We start from the raw sequence: 22202 nt of genomic DNA, 5'->3' as shown, positions 1-22202 counted from the left end.
CAATCAGTCTGTTGTGACTTATGAGACGTCGACGGGTGAGGATGGCGGTCGCGCATTTGCAGCAATTCGCGCTTTGTGATGAGGATTTTAGCCGTTTTAAGGTATGTAATTGACATCTAATGGATTCCGGTTCTGTGTACGCGTTTACCCCTGCAGGCATTATGAGAGCTTATGAGTAACATAGTAAGATGAAGTGCAGTGGGGCAGCGATACTACCAACCACGCTGTGTGTGCAACATTATGAAATATATTTTGATGCCTATACTGACATGCTATTATGGCAGCGTGATTTGAAATGGTATTTCGTGCAAGTTGAGCTTGTATAGCTTGGGACAAAAGTTTGCGTTACATGGCACTGACGTATTTCTTCATCGGAGCGGCCCCCAGCTTGCTTTCAGGAAGATATCGAATAAAAGAAGGGTGACCGGCTATTCAATACATCTCTCAGTATGTGTGTCCCAGTGTGTCGTTCCACTGGAGAGACACGACCCCCCGGTGTTCCGTAAACTTTTGTCCCAAGCTGTACGAGGCGGCAGGTAAGGGAGGCTTTGTTACTACTACTAGGTTTTTTTTTTGGAGGTGACTAGTGGGGACGCAGTCTCGCCGAAGTTGGATATGGCGTTAATTTTTACGCAAAAAAGGCAAGCTAGACGATAAATCGTGGGTCTTCAGGTGTACGAAACACAGAAGAACACGATCGGCGAAATGCTCAGTGCTTCAAGTTTTTTTTTGTTTTTTTTTTCCTCGTCGCCGTTCGTTGTTCGGAAGTTGCGAGAACGAGCACCCATTGGTTTACTCTTTGCGGATTGCGGCAGTGTGTGTTGGTGATAAAGGGCACGCCTTCAAAGACACGTAAGTGTTGAATCAAGTATTTGTTGCTGCTATTTACTGTTTCGTGTGATTTCTTGCAAGTGATCCTCAGCTATATGGTGAACATTCACGCCTCTGCAAGACATTTGAAATGACCTTCAGCTTGTATATCTGCCATTTGTGATATTTTCACATCTATTGTATTGTCACGTGTTACAATGCATTTTCACGCAGACACCACACCGAGTGTATTTCCTTTTTACAGCCAAAATATCCACCATTTAAAAAGTGCATTGACAAGGAGAATATCAGGGTGACCTCAATGGGAAATTCCTTATTGCGACATGTTGGCTCAATGGAAAACAAGGCTGACATCCAGTGAGAGTAAGAGTTTTCATTGAGACCCATTAAATACCAGCTGTGTTCAATATAATATTTGTTCCAAATTATCTATTGAGGAATTTTCAATGGGACCATTTCTAGCAGCAGGTGTCCAAAAAGTTTAGAAGTGCTTTTAGGGCAGAGCGTTGGTGGCTGGATCGGGCCATGCACCAAGCAATTTCAACATAGTGCGCGGGTGAGAGTTCACCTGGTGAGGTTGGTAGTGCGGGCAATAGAGAAAGATATGCTCTAGATCTTCCAGATCACCGCAGTCAGGGCATCTTGCCAGCTTGTCGCAAGCGGTAACACCACTGAGGTGCAAAAGCCACATTGAGTCGTAACCGATGAAGTAAGTCAGCGTCTTGACGATAAGTGTTTAGTACCACCAGGAAAGCAAGTGTCGGATCAACTCTTGGAAGCATAAATGGGGGAGGGAGAGAATGTCAGTTGTCTACTGGTGGAAAGCATGGGGTACCACTAGACGTTGAAGAATGGAACGATAGTCTCCCCTCAGCAGTGCAATACTCGTTCGTCTCCCGAATGAGAGAGCTGCTTCTGCCGGGCACTGTCAGCCTGTTCATTTCCCACAACACCGCAATGGCCTGGAACCCACTCAAGAACAAGCCTGTGGCCTGCCTTGAACACATGCTGGTAAGATTTTTTTTTTTTGATTGCGTGTTAGCGCCGCGAAGCAACTGTGGCTATGAGCGGCGTACAGATGTGGACAGACAGAGAGAGGACAGCAGGAAGGAGTGGTAGACAGGGGAACTGCTGGTAAGAAATTAACACATTCGTCAATAGGGGTGCGGACGAGCCGCGCATAACTGTGCGCTTAATAGCTTGCAGTGCAGATTTTGAGTCGGCGAACACAGTCGATTTTCACGGACCAAAATGAACTACCTGATGCAGAAAGAATAGAATGCCAGAGTTTTACAGCTGGTGGTGAAGTTCGATGCGAAGGGCGCCGTACTTTCACCATTTCTCGTGTATGCACCACCCGTGTATACTGATGCAGACGTGGAAAATTTCTCTTCACAGCATAAAAATGGGCCCGACGCTCTTGTGGGGAACTTGGTCCCTTTGTTGCCGAAGACCCGGAAGACTCACGACGATTGGCAGGACCGGTAGAGACCTATAGACTTTCGACTGTGTTCCGTCATTAGCTACGAAGTCAGTGAGGCTCGGCCGTGTAATCTGAGCTACTCGATAAAAGTCACTTTCGCGGCGGTAACGAATTTGCCTGGGGAGTTGTGCGGTTGTGCGCACGCAGACGGTGGAAGTGCGAGCTGTTTCGCACTAACGTGGAACCTCAATCGGGAGTACTCCAGCTTCACCGAGAAAATGATGTGTTTCAGGAATTCTTGGAACTTCAAGGCAGTCACGAAACCTACGGGCAAACAGGCTCCGAAGGTTATTTAATAATATTGAGGAAATCCTGGGCAGGACTGGGAGGCTGCAAAGCACAATCGCCCGCACCAGGGCTGAGTGAACGTTAAGAAGGGAGCGCTGATCACAGCCCCATCCTGAAGCAGAAAGATGTTGAACAGAGGGGAGCCATCGCTGCACTTTTGCTTCAAGGCAGCTGATGTAGCGAGTCCAGCGTAGATCCGAGTCCGGGGCCACGCCAAGGAAGCGATGGAAACGTACAGTTTCGGACAAAAGTTTACGGAGCACGGCAGTGGCGTATTTCTTCGTCAGAGCGGCCCCCTGCTAGCTATCAGGGTAATGATAAACGGGTGACCGGCAATGTGTGTGTCTGCTCCTGTTTGCTTTAGGGTGTCGCCCCGATGGAGAAACGCGACGCCCTGGTGTTCCGTAAACTTTTGTCCAAACCTGTACAGACTTAAGCTACTTGGCATCGGCCCACAGACGGAGAATTGTCATAGTCTTGCGTGTGAAATGGAGCTCGACGCACTTTTCGAGCGAAAGGTTCATACAATGTTGCGTGAGGTGCTTGTGCATGTTAGCCTATTTACATCCAGCTGCAAGCGGCGCAAGCGGTTGTCATTTTCCTTCTGTCTAGAGGGTAATGTCATTTGCATACACGGAAAACACCACTTTCCTATTTTTGAGTTTAGGCCCGCCATCACCAAAGAGCGTCGGACTCTGGATGCTTCCTTGCGGAACTCCTTGACGAACATTATGCTTAGGCCTTTGACCATGGCATGTACGGACAGCGACAGTTCGGTGGGTAAGGAAGTCTTGGAGCCAGATGTACAGCCGACCGGATACACCAAAATATACAAGGCGTGCAGCACAACGGTATCATAAGCGCGCTTGACGTCCTGGAAAATTGATACCTCGATTTGCTCCATCGATGAGCACGAGCATGCTGGACTGTAGATACCTAGTCAAGAACTGCATTCATGGAGCTTCGTTGGCGACGAAACCCAACTATTTCCTGAGGAATAATCAATGTTTTTGAGCTACCATTCCAGACCCTGCAAAACTATTCTTTCCAGCAGCTTTGTTATATATAGCTTGTCAGGCTTACGGGCCGAAAGGACGATAGGGCATTTGGAGGTTTACCTGATTTTAGGATGGGAAGAACTGTCACCTCCTTCGAGCTAGGCGATAAAGATCCCTATTGCCTAGGCGTATTATATTACATGAAGGAGAGCATGGGGTGATCCTCCCTCAAGGTTTCGGAGTGTGGCATAGGTGATTCTATCGGATGCCGGGGACGAGCACATGTTCACAAGTTTCAGCGCTGTCTGTAGCTCGATTAGAGTGAAGACAGGGTCCATAACCTCCGGTAGACTGGGCCAGTCTTGGAAAATTTCAGCCATCAAACTCTGTACAGATGCACTGTGCATCGGACTTGTCAAGGCGGTCGCTGGTGTCATACACACTCTAAAAAATGTAGGAGTCAGGGTGACTCCCTTTGGGGGAGTCAAACCCTGCCACAATCATAACCCCCCCTCGTGGAGTCACTATGACTCCATCAAGGCAGGGGGTCATTTGATGTCATCAAGGAGAGTCATTTGACTCCCACTTCCATAGATCTGTTTTGACTCCTACCGGCATCAAGTGACCCCATAAGGGGAGACTTGATGCCCCCGGGAGTGGGGGGGACCTTCCACCCCCACACAAAAAATGCGCCAAAACTAAGCACCGTTGCAATAAATTGTGTTTTCCGCAGTACTCGCTAACTGCACCAGTTCCTGGCCAGAACGTACAAATATAAATTTAGTTTGATCACTTACACCAAGGTGTACTGGCAGTTCGAACATTCAGTAGAAATACATAATTTGTTGCAAATGGTATTCTACGTTTTGGACAAGCTACTGAGTGGTTCCAGACTATAGGCTTAGCATAAGAGATTTTTATTGTTTTGACAATTAGCACTTCTTTGAGACAAGATAGGAGCAACAGGCTAAGTGACCAAGTTATACATGCTTTGCTCTTTAAATTGAAACACCTGAACCACCTGCTCAACTTTGACGTTGTTCACAGCCCTGCACAAATCTGATGATACTCATCGATTAAGAACTAGCACTTGCTGAGCGTAATGGCTATTGACTGTCCTATACTTCTTGAAACCAGTTTCATCCAAATAGAGTGGACAGCTGAATTATTTAATTTTTGACCAGGATGAATGTTTTTGTTCTTGTTCTTTTTTCATTTGCGGTGAGACCAAATGTCATCTACACGGTGGTGCATTCAAAAACCCACCAGTCTGATATTTCCTGTACCGCAGATACGGAAATGGTACCTGTGGATTTCTGAACTGAGAGAGAACGAGTTCTCATTACCTGAGAGAACAATTCGGGTGTGACTCGATATGAAAAGTTGCCTAAAAAATGCGCAAAATAGAATGGAAAAATGTTTCTGGCAACAGCACAAACATCTTACTGATGTGCAGGCTGGTTATGCTGCCACCCCCAGAATTCAAGTAACACTTGCATACTTTCCGTTGATGCTGCCATTGTTACTGTGTAAGAAGTCTGCTAGTAACACTTACGCGCTGTCTTCAAAATCTTTTCGTATCACGTTTCCTACATTCAAGTAACATTTTACTGATATTCCAGATTAATTCCCAGTTTGCCCCCTGATAACAAGAACATGTGCTGTGTCCTTGCAATCTCACAGGCGTTTGTCACTCAGCTGTAGCACGCAAAAACTGAATAAGAGTGGGAATTCCAAGGCAACCCACTCTACAATGGAGGGTTTTTCCGATTTTCGTTTAAAACGTTTCCGTTTAAACGTTTTATATGCCGTTTAGACTAACGTATAGTTTGGAAAACGTTTTCTTATGAAACGTTTAAACGTTTTGTTTAATGCGAAACGTTTAAATGTTTTGTGAATGCGAAGCGTTTCAACGTGTCGTTAATGTGAAACGTTTAAGGGTTTTGTTAAAATTAAGCGGTTGAACGTTATGTCAAGGTCGTTTAACCGTCTTGTTAATATGAAACGCAACGCCTTTCGGAACGTATAGCTATTTAAGCAACTTCTTATCTTTATTAATGAGAAACATGTGCGCGCCAGGCATTACGGGGACAGAGACAGAAGTTGTTCCCGTTATGCCTGGCGCGTCCATGGTTCCCATCAGTAATTACCAACTACGCCAGTTTCTCACTCTTATAAGTAGCTTATTACTCCAGTTCATATTTGGCTTTTAAGCAACCCTGTTTGTGTTCATTTTCGTCGTACATTTCATTATAAACCGACGTGTTTCACTATAGTTTTAAACATGTCTAGCTCGTAAAGGCGGTGATGACGTTTGAATCTTTTGGATAGTTTATACTAGAAATTCCGTATTTATCTTTTTTATGCGAGTAGTATTTTGGTGAAAAGATCAACGCGCAAGATTGTCACCTTGAGCGCCTACTTTAGCCTGAAGCATGTAACCTTCTCTTTCCTACTGGTTCCCACTATTGCACTCTAAAACCAGAACATTTGCCAATTACGCGTTAAGAACCAATCACTGTCCCGAACGATATTATTCTTGCGCCACACTCTTAAAAAAAGGGGTGTACTCTAACTCCTTTTTCTTGCCACATATATCACTCCCTTTTGGAGAGTACAGTTACTCTAAAAAAGGAGTCTCCTCACTCCCTTTATGGAGTGGGGTTACGCTCTAACTCCCTACGGGAGAGTAATATTACTCTCCGGTAGGGAGTAATGTAGCAAGTAATGTGGCAAGAAAAAGGAGTTAAAGTACACCCCTTTTTTTAAGAGTGCAGAGTGGGAAAAAAGGGATGAGCAGGACTTTTGTGTCATGATGTGCTGACGCGAATTCCCACAAAGAGCCGTACACCTCCCGTTATGAACAAATTGGGATGCAGAAAAGGATAACACCCAGAATTGTAATTCTGCCGGATGATGTCGATGAGATAAAGCTCCGTTTTTGGAGTGTCAGCGATCCCAATGCCACGAGTGCACGCGGAGCAGAGTTCGGTGTACGCTGCGAACGGGGCCGTCGCAACGCTCTATTAACCACCAAGAAACGGAATAAAATGCGACCTGCGCTGTGACTGTTCTTTATTAAACATAAGACGGTCACAATTGAGCGGGACAAAGTAACATGCAACTTTAACGATACCCTGCGCTGTCTTTCAAGGAAAGTAGAGTGTTGTGTGTAGTGGAGGAAAGAAAACGATTAAAAACGATTATGTAAAAGAAAACGATTCAACGTCTCCTATAGGAAAACGTTTATATACGTATACGCGCCGCTGCACGTTTATGCAAACGAAAACGTTTACACGTATCCTGGAAAAACGTTTAAATACGTATACGTGCTGTTGAACGTATATCTGACAGAACACGTTTAAACGTGTTTTAAGAAAACGTTTAATCTGTGAAACGTGTTACAAAACGTGTTTCTTAAGAAAACGTGTAAACGTGTTGACGTTTACACGTTTAACATAGAGCTCTACTTCTAAGCATGTGCGTTTGTACGATAGACTTTCGCGTGTACCCTTACCACCACACACTTCCTCACACAGCACAACTGTCCCTGTATTCATTGTGCAAAGAAGCGCAGAAAACCCATGCAATACAACGAAATCAGATATCCATATACCTGTATCAGCAGCTAGTCCGTTACGGTATCGAAAGCTTTAGCCCCGTAATGCTTACTTCACGTCATCTGCACGGTGATCGCCTCCCACTGAGATTTTGCTTCGTCGACGACTTGTATTTCACAAACAGGGTGACACTCGTGCATTCCTCACGCAAACGTCCCGCGAAAATGATGAACGAAAAGTTACAAAACTAGAAAGACCATGTGCAAGCACCCTCGCGCGTTTCTGCATGTTTCAAATCCGTTGACGGCATCCAAAATGTGGAGCGGCAAATCCCGGAGCCTCAAATATGAGTTGGGAGGCGCATTATGCGTGTATGTGCATGTTTTCACTTTTTCGTTTTACTTTTTAGTTGTCTAAGCGGTGCACAATCATTGTTTGTACGTGGCACATTACCAAAGCAAATTTTTCACCTATGCGTTTTGCTGCATGCGAGCAGCCGTTTCACGCAGTCTCACGTTTTGAGGGCACTGCTAGCGGCTCCATGGGTCCACTCCACAGGGGTGACACAAACCCGCCATTGTTGTAACTACCCTCAAGCGGGTGCTTTTGGCAAAACTGCCATCTTGTCCTGGTCGCACGTCATAGAAAACGTCATTTAGTGGTCATGTGACTTTGTTTACGTGTCGTTTTGCCGCTTACCGACATATTTTCATCGTCATAACATCAAGAGATGACCATATTTTGCCAGCGAAAGCTATGCGGTGCTTCTTCCGCAACATGGCCCATTTCACCTCAGTTTACGTACTTCGCATCGGCTCGGTAAATCTTAACGTACGGTCGTCATCACATCTTTGGAAGCTGTCAACAATACGAGGCTTTATGTGTAAAACTGCGCGTTTTACTGCGGGATTATCGGATAAAAATAATTACCGTGATCGAAAAACATCCAAAACGTCGTCGAGAAACAACAACCTCATTGTTTACAAACGGTTTGGCCGTCGATCACGGGCGCCGCCATCTTTAAGGTCACGTGTGCCTTGACGTTTGCTGTGACGTGCGACCAGGACCTGTCCAGGATGCATTGCGTTCGCCCAGCACGCTTTCGTCTACGGAGCAATACATCGGATGCCACCCCTGTGGTCGACTCTCCTCCCGTTCTCGCACGCAGCAGATTCCGCTCGAAGGAGTACGAGAAGGAAAGAGGGAGCCATTGCCAGAGAAACGGCGACTGGGGGGTCAGGCGCGCATCTGACGCCTCGCGTCTCCCTTTTTTCTTAGAGTGCAGCACAGAAAGCCGTCCCGAACGTGTTTTCATGTGCACTCTTCAGGATAGCCAAGACCGCGAGAGATTCCTTTGCGGAAGCGCCTCTTTGAGCGACCGGAATGTCCTCCAGAACTCTGTAACCGGGTGAAAGGAGTTGACAAAAGTTTCGGCAGCGCTTCCGGTCCTCTTTTTTAAATTATCGTGCTACTTTAGCTTCATGCCGCTGGTTGCCACAAGATCTGTAAGTTGGCCAGTTCGATGAGCTGTTCTTTCAGTTCGGCAACCTAGTGCCATAACGTGGTTTATTGCTGGAGAATCACCGACGTATCCTTATCCCTTTGGACCTGACCACCGCGTCGTGAATGCCGCAACTAATAGCTTGCGAGAGCGCCTGTGGTGACATGCCGGTGTGGTAATTGTAGTTAGCCATTGTACCGCGTCACTACAACTGTAACATTAAATTTCTGCGGTGAAGCCCCTGGCGATGAAACTCCCCATTCATCATCTCAAAATATATTTGTCGTTTCTTTTTTCTTTTTGTTCCGTGTCAGCGCCGCGAAGCAACTGTGGCTATGTGCGGCGTACAGACGTGGACAGGTGGAGGGAGGACAGCAGGAAGGAGTGGGGCACTGTGCCGACATTCGTCTGGAAAGTCTTAGGAACCTCAGACAGCACAGCCAGTGACAGGATTCGAACCCGTGTCACCTCCCAGTCTCGCCGTGGAAAGCGATCATCCTAATCACTATGCCACGGGAGCTAGTAGTTGTCGGGGTTGTTGTTGTAAACACCATACTTTGTAGCCGCTTGCACTGCACACTTCCACATTACACTAGAGTAATGTGTCACTGCTTATTCTCTATTTTTCTGTACAAGAAGATAAACTGCAGATAGGTACAATACGTATCCTTTTTTACACACACCAGAGAAGCTTCACGACATATCTTGCGGTTTGCAAGGGAAGAAAACAAGTGCCTCTACAGACGACCCACGTTTATCCGGATCTTGCCGTTCCCAGCGAAAATGTTCGAATAGTAAAGGATCCGGATAAATTATACAGGAGATGAGATCAATCATCAGTTTTCAACAAAGCTGAGGTTTATCTCGGAGGGCATAACGAACCGTCCACTCTTGCTTGCATAAAATTACTGCACACATTCGCCTCCTGTAAACTCCTACCTATATCGATGACTTGAGAAACGTTATTCTTCCGCTCAAAGAACCCCAAAGCCGTTTTCTCTGTACTTTGTGCGTCCTCGGTGCCACAGCTCTCGATTTTCCACTCTTGGATCCGGAACCTTCATGTGTGTGCTTCATTTCTTTCTTCTAACGTATTGCAGCTTTGCTTGACATGCTAATTGCTAATCTTCAACGCTTCAGCTGGCAACGAGCGCGCACGAACGAAGATCGAAGGCGTCTTTGAAAGCATTAGAATTACTTTTCTTAACGGCATTAAACGACTGAACTGGTCAACGTGATGTACACACGTAGGATGAGAAAGGGAAAGTTCTTCAAGGTTGTCGACCTGTCTTGGCGAAATTTAGATCGCACACTGTTCCTGACACAACACTGGACGCAAGTGCTGCACACTTTGTACTGATCCCTGATTACAGGAAGCCTGGCAAGGTTCCCCTAATGCGTCCGTTCAACCATCCGGATAGGTGAAGGCAGTTTGATATTTTTCTCAGCAGTTCCTGGAAATCCTTGTCCGTATCCAGAAACTGAAATCGGGATCGATCAAGGCGATTTGCATGAACTGAAATCTGTCCAGATGTTTTTTGTCCGGATAGCGCGGGATCCGGGTAAGTGAAGTCCGGATAAACGTGGGTCGTCTGTATATCAATGGTTGATCTCTCACGTGTGTGTTTTATCTATATCTGTGCATGTGCATAGATTGCTACGACTAACGATATCTGTAATTTAGTTTCGCATGTCGACGCCGGTTGTCGTCAACCTCGTGACGTGTATGAAGGGCGACCTCCCAAGGAACCTGCGGCCGTTGCTGTGCAGCCATACCTAGATAAACCTTACCGTGGTCAATACCGCGAAACGCAGCCACAACAAGAACATGCGTACTTCCAAGGACAAATTCCACCTGACCAGTCTTCTGCAAAGCTGCATCTTCAGGGAAAGCCGTTGTTTCTTGGACAGTACCAACAACAACAATCCCGCCCGAAACTACCACCGCAAGAACTGCGGCGACAACCTGGCCCAACTGAATCTGGATACTCTTTTCCCGATCAGTTCCGCCTGAGACCACCTTATCAGGACTGTCCACAGTCAGTTCTTCCTCAACCCGATCAATCTCACCCCATACTGTCTCATCAAGGTCATACACAACCAAGACTTCCCCCTAGCGGTCAGTCGCAACCAATGATTGCACAGACACAAAAACTCGTGCAACGCGAGGTTCCGATTTTTCCAGTACAAGGGTATTCTCCCCACGCGGTACCTCACCAGTGTCAGATCTACACTGGTCAGACAAGATCACCACTGCCTTTCCGCTATGGTACGTATAATCGAAAGTACTGTTCCTTCCAGTTGCACCAGAGAAACAACGGAAGCTTTCTCTGTGTGTGTGTGTGTGTTTCATGTGGATTGCAGTGTTCGTATTGCAATGCAAGCAGAGCATCAAATCGAACACGAACCGGAACGGAAGACATGAAAGAACCGTTATTTTTTTGCGGGAGCCGCACCTAAAACGCCGCCGCATCTTGGAGCTTAACAGGAACCGAACCGATTTAGCAAATTTCGGTTACCGTTTCAAAACCGGTTTCAAAGCATCGAGAGTTCGAGACTGACCGTTTTTCATCTTACCCACCTTAAGTGCCTCAACCTGTTCCAAAAGTGACCGGTTCATATGAGATTGCTTGCTACCCGAGTATCCAACACACACGGAAATACATAGCTGGACGCCCGTATCGATGGATAAAACGTCGGACAACCTCGCTGTGTAGCTTCGCCTTGCTGTGGACGACCGTTCTTGTCACAGCTTTGCAGCCAGCACGTTGGAAGGATAGGGAAGCTCGTACCTCAACCGTTTGTAAAGTAAAAAGCAGATCTCGTTGAAGGCCATTTGGGGACACTACAGAGTTTGTACTATAAAATTGCTGGCTATCTTTACTGTTACGCTAGGACATGCGAAGAGAAATAAAGCTTTCGGAACTTTTCTACCGTTTGTTTTAGGGCATGTACCTTGTGCAAAGAACAGGTTCTGAATCGGTTTAGGGCATCTTGAACCGGTTCGGAACCGATATGTGTGTCCTCCTGCAGCTGAACCATAACTGAACCATGATACCTGGACCAGAATCTGAACCGAACCGGGTAAAATTTCGGTTTGATGCTCTGAATGCAAGTGATGTCCCCTAAACAGGACGCCATGGCACGCATACGTAAATGCGACCATTATTTGTTGTGAGAATTGTTAGTTATGTCAGTAGGGTTCCGCGTTTTCGATGTTTGTTTTTAGGTGGATTCGTCGTATGTTTTTCGATGTTTATTGATTTTCGCGGAATCGGAGTTTTTCGATGTGTTTCCTTGCGTGTGCTTAGTTTACCCGACAGTTATCGGCGAATAGCAATTACAATGTAATTTTCAGCGCTGTGCGCGTCTAACGCATCCTTAACAACAACAACCAATGTGAATGACCAGTTTTGTGACATCACAAAATAAACTTTGTTGCTCCACAGCGACGTGATGACGCATTCACGAAACCAACGAAAGCACAACTCATTTAAGCTTATTGTAATAAATGCCAGCATACTTGCCGAGGTTCTTGTCAGACATTGCTGCGCGCTCTCAAAATCTTGATTTTCGCAAACGTAGTCCGATGCCCTCTTCCTTTTGCTTCCCGTCTCGGGTGCCGCGGAAAGACAGGACGGCCGTACGTGGATAGTGGAGGTGTATGTACTGTCGTAACCTCTCCACTAAACAACTAAAGGCCGGTGACCGAGATTATACTTGACGTCACTGCCCTAAAAGGTTCACAAGCACGGTGAAGCACCTACAATGGCAAAAGAATGAGATTCCGACCAGCGCACCCGATCCGGGACAAAAGGATTGACCCTGGAACATTCAGTGTGGTCGCAATTCATCCAACCATAGGAAATACCAAGAAATGAAGAGTAATGAAGGAAAGCCTGCTTGGCATGTTGGAATCTAAAGCTGGGCGTGTGTAGCAATTTGTCTGTCGTGGTTTCTGGAATGTTCCTGTGTATTCGATGTTTTTCGATTCAAACCGAATGAGGGAAAATTTACCCGGCGTATGTATTTCGATGTTCTTCGATTACAACCGAAAACGCGGAACCCTAGTTATGTGCTTTTGAACACGGTATGTACAAAGGCACTAGCGCTATGCAAACCATACGCTTAGACACTCTACTCAAATCACTTTCGCGGTAGGGTGAATTTCATAATAATCATAATTCGGGGCTTTACGTCGCAAGACAACCGCGTTGAAGGGTGAATTTACATGCACCTAATTTTGTGTGGCCCTAACTATAAGTGCGTGGGTGCCGATTTTCAGTGAACTGTTCACTTCGCAACCTTCCCGTTATCTTTGTGAAGGATGATGCCCGATTCGAATCTCCCTACGTTTGGGGAAGAAACGAACAGCAGCGTAAACACACACATACAGGGTGTTTCAAAAAACGTGTCATTCGAACTTTATAAAAAAACGGGGCGACGGAAAAATACGGGGTAAACGGCACTTGTGTCGCAACTGAATTTGCCATCTTGTAAAAATATTTTCATTTAATTTTAATTAAAAGAAATTTAATTTCTTTAATTGAACTCAAAAATTTCCCAAGTCAACCTAACGTTTTTTTTACAGAATTAGAGAGCCCGTAGCGAACTTAGTCAGATCCACCAAGAAATTGACTCGATATTGCAAATGGAACTGCCCAAAAAAAGTCCCGAAATTGAGGCTTCAGAGTTGCGGGTATTCAACGGCGCACCAAATCAGTCGCGAAGATGCGCAGAGAGCGGGACATGCCCTTGCCCTCATGAACGATAGAAGGTTGGAAAAACGGGAGAGGGGAAACGAGAGCGGCGTTGCGAATATTTTGAAGGCTTCCAATGCCAAAACAGATAGGGGGCTTGAGTTCGTTTCTAGTTCATTTCTGATGTTCCCTGTCTTTTTCTCTCTTTTATGGCAAAATCTGTATGGTTATGAATCCTACCTCCCCAAAATGTTTTTCCGCTATTCAATTCGCTGTCATTGTCATCTCTTTGCCCCAATTCGTTTACTTTCGTCGGCACATTTCTGTTATTGTCGGATGACGTTAGCCAATGACTTCACAGCACAACGTGCGTTTAGCATTGGAGATTCCGTCGACGCCAATCTGGCTCTCGTGTACACGTGAAAGTCGCAGCCAGCCATGTGTTTGGGTGGAAATACTCTACCGCTACAAAGACAAGCAGGCTTTCTTTTCCTCCTTTCTTTTTTTTTGTTTGTTTAGAGAGCAAAAGTGTCACAGGAGGATTTGTTAGTGACATAGTGACATGAGAGCTCGCCATAACCGCTTGTAACCGCGCCATTCATTTGATCGTCTAGCCTCTGGGATCGACTCGGCGACCCCATTTTTTGTGTGTACTTCACGAGTAACTTTACATTTGCGAATGGACCTGTTACTTGGTGAAAAAAGGAAGCTCGATTTGCACACTTTGTAGCTACACAGTTTTACTTTGCCCAGGCAAAGCTAACACAAATAACAATAATAATAAATGAACATAACGAACGCAGATAAATGAGCAAAAAATGTCTAAACACACAACATGGGTCCCAGTATTGTTGTTCGACGGGAAAATGAGCCCACGCCTAAAGCTGTTCAAAATGACCCCCATTCACACCAATGCACAGCTGTGCCCGGTGCACTACGTCCCTCGTTGCCTTTAATACTTCTCTTCGAGGGAGCGATCTGCAGAAGGCAGTGATCTTTTCCTGCAAGTCGTGTGGTGATTGGGGCTCGTCCTTGTATACCTCTTCCTTGATACGGCCCCATAAATAAAAGTCCATGGGAGTCAAATCCGGTGATCTTGCGGGCCACGGCACTGGCCCGAACCGGCCTATCCACTTCTCGTCGAAGAGTCCGTCCAGGTAGTTGACCACACGTCTGGTACAATGTGGGGGAGCTCCGTCATGCTGATACCACAATGACAGTCGTTGTGCAATCGGCAGATCATCTACAAACGACGACACAACTGATTGTAAGATTTCATCGTAGTAGATGTCGCCTGTTAAATTCCGATTGAAAAATACCGGGCCAATTACTTCTCCATTGTAGATTCCGGCCCACACATTAAACGACCACTGGAATTGGTGTCGGCAGGCTCGTATCCAGTGTGGGTTTGATCTGCTCCAAAAGTGAGCATTATGCAAATTAACCTGGGCGTTTCTGGAAAAATGAGCCTCGTCAGACCAGATGACTTTGTCAACGAAGTTTGGAGTTTCTTCGATCGTATTAAGGACCCAGTTGCAGAAATCCAACCTCTTGTTATAGTCTTCAGGCTGAAAACTTTGATGTAGGCTAACATGGTAAGGGTGATAACCGCCGTGGTGCAAAATTCTCCAGGCCGTGGTTGCTGAAACCCCTGTTCTTCTGTTGATGGTCCGTACGCTTACATGAGGTTCTTGGGCAACAGCCTGTCGTACCCTATTCGCTTGGCTACTGTCACGAAAGGTGACACAACGGCGATGGCTTTCACGTGCACGGTTGAAACTTCCAGTACAGGAGAGTCGCAAAAATGTCCGTCTGATGGTGCGAGAATTAGGGACTCGTGTGCCCGGAAACATTTCACCGTATTTTGCGACTACTTCGTCATAATTCATATTGGCAGCGCCAAGTGCCAAAATCATTCTAGTTCTCTCGATGTTCGAGAACACAGTGCTCGCCATCAGTACCGCTGTTTCTAATACACGCAAGGTGTAAAATAATTCTGCTTGAACAATTTATCGTCGGACCAACGTGCAGCATAAGACGCGCCGATAATAACGCGGGTGACATTCCACCATACGTTGATAACTGGCACACAAAAAATTATTCCGCTTCTCTTTTCCCCTCTCCTGTTTTTCCGACCTTCTATCGTTCAGGAGGGCAAGGGCATGTCCTGCTCTCTGCGCATCTTCGCGACTGATTTGGTGCGCCGTTGAATACCCGAAACTCTAAAGCCTCACTTTCGGGACTGTTTTTTGGCAGTTCCATTTGCAATATCGAGTCAATTTCTTGGTGGATCTGACTAAGCTCGCTACGGGCTCTCTAATTCTGTAAAAAAAACGTTAGGTTGACTTGGGAAATTTTTGAGTTCAATTAAAGAAATTAAATTTCTTTTAATCAAAATTAAATGAAAATATTTTTACAAGATGGCAAATTCAGTTGCGACACAAGTGCCGTTTACCCCGTATTTTTCCGTCGCCCCGTTTTTTTATAAAGTTCGAATGACACGTTTTTTGAAACACCCTGTATATAGGACTGTCTAACCGTCTATTGTTACTTAAATTCACACCCATGACTGTTTAATGGAAGCCTCTGTCGGCAGGGGTCACGAACAGAGGCAATGGCACGAACAGATTGATCCATCGCATGAGTAATGATTCCGTTCGCTCAAATGGTCCGTCAATGGTTTTGCCGGTTCGGCTTCGTTTTTGGGTTAAAAGGGCACTAAGCCGATATAAGAGCAATGATATATGAGTAGGAATATGTCCATTTAACCCTGAAACATATCTTCTTAAATTATGGAGGTCGACAACGACATAGTAGCGCAGTAATTACAGGACGCGTTGCGCGCTATTTAACTCGCTCCGCCCTTCAAGTTCTCATAACAATAGGAGCGACGTCATCTTGACGTTTCGTGCGGACCACCACTTATGTTGCTGCATTTTTGAATAAGTGCTTTTTTTTTCAGAGCCACTATACTACATTCACGAGGAATGTCCTTCCGCAACGTATTATTCGTACATCTTTTCTGGCCACCTTCACTAATATAAATGAGATTTCTTTATAAGCCGCACTTATTCTTTGAAGTGAAACCCCTCCGCAGCCACAATGCGACAGCAAACAGGTTCGGCAGGTTCTCCCCCGCGGCTGACCTTGTGGGAGTCGAAGATTGGTTGACGACGCAAAACGTCATTCGGGGATGAGTCTGGCCCGTTGGCTGTAGCCGAGTGACGTTTGCTGACGCATTAGACGAAGGTGTGAGTTGCACCACTGATCTCTATAGTAATAGGCTGGATAGCGGATTGAGGGTGCAACCGTACGGTCACCGGCCGCCATCTTGCGAAGGTCAAAACATTGCCTTCCGCGACTCAGCTGCATATTCTACATGCGCCTTTGCGTAGAATTTTTGTGGTGTCATGCCCGCCTGCTGTGGTTATGGGTGTACTGCACGTACTGGCAAGATACCGGGGACGACATTTCACAAGTAAGTGACTTAGTTTTACTAATAAATGTGATTTATTAGTCCACGAGCGGGGCGACAAAACGTTGCTGTTGAAGCATGTGCGCGGCACTTTGTGACTCGTATCTCAAGATCTAAACGTTAAACTTTAAGAAGTACGTTGTCTGGATAGAGTCATTGTGATAGTCCAGACTTCCTGCAGTTCACGGGTATGGTCTCAGCACGTAGCAGGCGTTGAAGTGTGCTTGTCATTTGTGGGATCTGCGGTTCTGTTTGTTGGTCACGGTATCGACGATTGCTTTCTTGGATCATCCTTGTCATCCCTGCCGTAACTGATGGCATAAATTGATCAATGCAGGTTCCCTCACAGCCGCCCACAACATTTAAAAAGTGTGTGGTGAATGTCAGGCGAAAGGACTGGACACCGTCGAGGACATCACTGGTCTGCAGTAAACATTTTAAAGACAGGTGCTTCGACAGAACAGGGCAAACCGTTCGACTGAGGCCTGACGCTGTGCCAACGACTTCCCAGAACACCTAAAGAAAGTAATATTGCATACGTCATATGTAGAGGCCGGATTTATATGCACTAAAAGCTGGTTGAACACACATGCATGAAAAATTTATTAATCTTGCTCAAAATATGCACCTCTACAAATTCACTTGCATGCATTTAAAACACGCAACAAATTCACTGGGAAAAGTATATTACTTTATGCAGTGTACAAAAAGCATGCAGAGTTGAAAGCATGGATCGAGAAGTTACCCGAAGGAATTTGTTACGAAGTTACCGTGTGAAAAATGTAACTAACTTAATAACGAAGTTATTCATCCCGAAACTTAACTCACAGTTACGGAGTTACTCCCAAGTTACTTCGGACACAAAATAGCACTACACAGGTGCAGCGCGTGTGAGCAGTTGAGTTTGACCCTGAATTGCCCGCGTTGAGTTTTCGTTTATGTCCAACAATTCGAACGCTTTGCATCTTATTCCCTGTGGGCACACAGTGGTTCAGCTTCATTTCAATAGCACTAGTCCTTACTTCCTGCACAGAATACTGTCATTGACTGGACATCAAGTTTTATGACATAAAATGCCATGGAAGAACCGGAGAGAAAGTAAGAAAATAAGTGGACGTGAGGGAAAAGCGAATTAAAAGTAACTTGGAACTTGGCTTAAGTTACTTTGGCAAAGTTACCTGGAAAAGAAATGAGTTCCTCTGAAAGTTACCACGGCGCAAAAGTAGAGAGTTAAGTTATAAGTTACCAAAAAAAAAAAGGAACTTAGTTACAGTAATGAGTTGCCTCGAACTCTGGTTGAAAGTGTGTATTTGCATGAAAGTCTAGCCTCTATGAATCATGTTCCCTAGTTAAGGGTTTCAAGCGATGGTTGATGATTGAAATCAGTACTGCATGAAGGGCACCTTAAAGCTGCAACTAGTCCAATATATGAAAACACTCCTGAATTATGCATTCATATGCAGTTAAAAGCCACTCCATATTGGATAGGACAGTACTAAGATGAGCAAAAGCATATAAAGAAAAAATTATTGCATGAAAATTTTGCCTAACGTACAAACTCGTATTAGTGCGACATACAAACACACCAGCCACATGTCTCTTTAGTGCGTTCCAGCATGTTTACTTTACTTAGCGACAATAAATAATTTTTCAACCTGGAATGTCTCCTCTTTATTCTCCCTGCTTAAGTTTGAGACAATATATGTTTGAATGCAGCCCAAATGAAAACAATGTGATCCATCTGATCAAAGAAGTTTCCCAGTGCTACAGCAGTATCGGACTGTACCACCTTGCCAAGGAATGTACGGAGAAGGTGACAGCAAGGCCTGCGAAAGAAATTGTCAAGCTTGATCATATTCAACAACCAGTAATGCACTCTGCCCACTTACCTGGTTGACTGCTTCAAACTTGCTGTTGCAACTGGACTTGTGATACTTTGATGTTGGAGCTTTCACCACAAGACCTTGCTACTTAGCCTTTTTATGACTTATTCACTCTACCTCTAGTCATCTTGAACTGTCTTTACCGCCATTTACTTCCCCAGTGCACATATTTCTAGTCGATATGTTTTCACCGTCATATAGCCTTTATATCACATAATATCATTCTAGTCCTTTGGAAGTGCTTTAGTGCCGTTCGGCATTTCGTGTCCTAACTAGTCATATATAAACTTCCTGTGCAAAGCATAATGTTTATACCCAAGCATATTAAGGTGGTTACATAAACAAACGTGCCAAACATTGCTGAATGCCGAGAGTGAATTCTGAGAATACTGCTTCTTGGAATTCCACACCCCCGAGCAGAAAGCAAATGGGAGAAACACCAGAAGCAACACGCTGCACACGCTGACAGACGACAAAGGAAACGTAACACAACAAATACAACACCACACAAAACCAGCAAATCACATAATCGAAGTTCAAAGTACAAAATTGGAACGACACGACCTCACACGAGTACAAAATAGACAGGAAATAACATGTATGTGACGGGATTTCACACAAAAAACGTAAGGAATCCAATCACGAGGGATTTCTGCAGCGATCTGTGGCAAAATTTTAGCGAAGCAGCAAAAGAAGCGCTCACAAACAGCAAAACTTGTCACAGCTTACATGCATTCCAATGGGCTGTAATGGCTCTTTTGAGCACCGCAATATGGCGGCCGGTTGGTGTACCCTTTCCGCGATACCCTCACCCATCCGCTATCCAGCCTTTATACATAGAGATCAGTGAGATGCACTGATTTCGCTCTTTGATCTGCTTTTTAAATAGTTAAAGCGCTTGAGCTACACAGAGTCTTCCACATATTTAGGTAGTGTGAAACCCCTGCTTTCACTCTGTGCAGTTTTTTAGACAAAGTACGACCATCAGTTTAGTGCCCCTTTAAGTGAAAAAACGAATACATAAATAAATGGGAAGCGCAGATACGCTGGGTTCTGTTCTTCATTCTGGATTTCTGTTGGAATGTATAGTAAGGGAACTTCCTGTGGATTGCATGAATCAAGGAGAAAAAAAACCACCAGGAAACCCAGTGAGATGGTGTTTATCAATTTTTTTCGAACACCGTAAATTTTTATTCTATCTATTCTGCAGGGACTGCACATTCCGGTGGCTAGCCGCACGAGGCACGTGAGCGGGGAGGTCTGAAAATACGCGAGGAACAGCGATCTAGGTATCCGTTCTACTGAGCGAACACAACATAGCGTCCACTTCCCGTCGATATCGGATGCTCACGTTGCTTCATATTAAAAAAAAAAAAAATCACATATCATGCCATCTAGTGCATACGTGACACTGGGTAGACGTGGAAAATGCATTGAGCAGGACCGTGTGCTGCACGTTCTTTTTACACGCTGTTGCCGTTCCGTTTCCCTGTAATCATTAGTTTTACCACTACTACATCACATCAAAAACTCTGTTCCTCGGTGAGGTTACTCTCGCGTGCTTCAGGAAGGCGTATCAATTTTCAGAAGTCTGAAATCGCAATCAAGTCTGATTCTACAATGTTTTATGCTTTCATGTCAACTTTCACTTGATGGACTGTTCTCACTAGCATTGGCACTGGTTATCTTTAGCACTGTCATTTTACTTTTACTCCATAGAAACCTTCGACATCATCTTCGGCATGTCTTATTAACCATCTTCTGTTCTTACATGATCTAGTTTCTCCAAGTCGCACAATCCCTCCCCCTCCAACTGCTGTTTTGCCAAGCCGATCAGACTCGCCTCATGGTAAGCCATGTTCCTCCTTCGCAGTGTTTCTCGGATGCATGAGAAAGCGTAGAAGCCCGGGAATTACGGGGATAACGACCGTTCATTTAGTCATTGATCAAATTTAGTGGTATTTGCAATTCCTCACAACAGTTATTTTTGCGAATACAGAATAATGAGAACTTGTCAAACACCATCCACTTATTGCGTGTCCTACAGTACTAGCAGTACGAAAGATGTTAGTGCGTACAGGACTAGCCCTGGTTTCAGCAGATATTTACGCGACTGTTACGCGGGGGTGTATGCGTGTAAAGCACGACCTGCATGGCGCGAGTATTTCGCTGGTATCAAAGACATGGTAGAAAAAAGTGAGAGAGAGAGAGAGTAAGAGAGATTCCTGCCGTCTTGACGCCGCGCGAAGTGGGAAGCGGCTGTCGTGAATAGAGCTGGCTGAGCAATCACGCGATTGCTCAAGCTTCCGTCCGACTTGGTAGTCCTACGAGCACGTCGAACGCGCTAAAGATGATTTATTTTGCGTGTTCATGCTTTTTTTTGTTGTTGTTGTTGTTGTACTTCGCCGTACAGGAGACTTGTTGCAGAGGAGGTTCGCCTGCAATGACGAACCCGTTTCGGAAGTTGAAAAGTACCGCGAATTGCGAGGCCATAGCTTGCTACACCAAACACATGCTAGCCCTGATGCGAGCCAATTGAGTTGAGTAGGGTGTTTCGTGCACGACTCCGTCAGTGTCGTTTGGGAACTGGGATAGCGCCACGATGGTGTTTTTCGTTGCTGCATCCGGGGGCATCTTCGTTGGCGTCACGGCGGAGTCCCTCGCGTTTTCGCGTGCAGAAATCGCTCCATGGGGGTCAGGCTTAATGCGTACAACGCCATTAAGTATGTGCTTTCTGAACACTTAAAGACAACGGCAATACGCAATATGCGCTGTACAATAGAAATGCGCTGTATAAATGAATATGTGACCGAAATGTGTGTGATGTGTGGACGTGAGTGACAAACAGGATTAATAGCTCAATGCTGCGTTTGCGACCGCACGTTTTTTTTTTACTTTCTGTTTTTCATTCATTCTTCACATATTTGTGGGCTATCTAACGGCAAGTACGTCACAACCTTTGCCTGCTGCACTGTCAAGCAGGTCGCTGGCACGGGATGGTGAGATATCCAACTTCTCTTCAGACACGTTCGGCAGCCCCTAAGTAAAGGCACGTCGAAATCTTGCGTTCACAAACTGCTGCCTTTCCTGAACCCTACGGAACCATATCGCTGTCACATCCTTTTTTTTTTTTCGTTTTCGGTGCAGAGTGTTTCCAACCAATAAAAATGAGTTCCTGCGAAAGAACGATGAGCAAAGGTGACCTACAGAGCGAGCAAGAGGGTTCTGTTCAGCATGCCTTTGAAAAATTTTTTTCATCGTTAAAAGAGCGCATCGTGCTCCCTTCACGTGACCAGTGACGTGCAGCGGCACAGCTCAAATGTGTATAAGCGGGGCGTGAGCTGCGAAGAAAAACAAAGAAACAATGTTGAACATAGATGTAAAATGCAAGCGAGCTGGTGTATACTTGACGTTGGGAACATGTCCATGAGCTTGCAAACGACAAAAACAAACAAACGAACAAAAAACGAAGAAAACCAACAG

The 22202-nt window shown here is 45.4% G+C and overlaps 1 protein-coding gene across 1 annotated transcript in view; it reads left to right on the top strand.

Moving 5' to 3' along the window:
* LOC135377495 (N-acetylated-alpha-linked acidic dipeptidase 2-like) overlaps positions 1-22202 on the top strand; it is a 134087-nt gene that overhangs the window by 35811 nt on the left and 76074 nt on the right. The window contains exons 4-6 of the mRNA XM_064609941.1: positions 10346-10780; positions 10847-10930; positions 20500-20568. Of these exons, the coding sequence (XP_064466011.1) occupies positions 10346-10780; positions 10847-10930; positions 20500-20568 (588 nt within the window). The remainder of the gene's footprint in view (positions 1-10345; positions 10781-10846; positions 10931-20499; positions 20569-22202) is intronic.

Source organism: Ornithodoros turicata, chromosome 1 (assembly GCF_037126465.1).
Source record: "Ornithodoros turicata isolate Travis chromosome 1, ASM3712646v1, whole genome shotgun sequence".
NCBI lineage: Eukaryota > Metazoa > Arthropoda > Arachnida > Ixodida > Argasidae > Ornithodoros > Ornithodoros turicata.
This window is presented reverse-complemented; position numbering and strand designations above follow the sequence as displayed.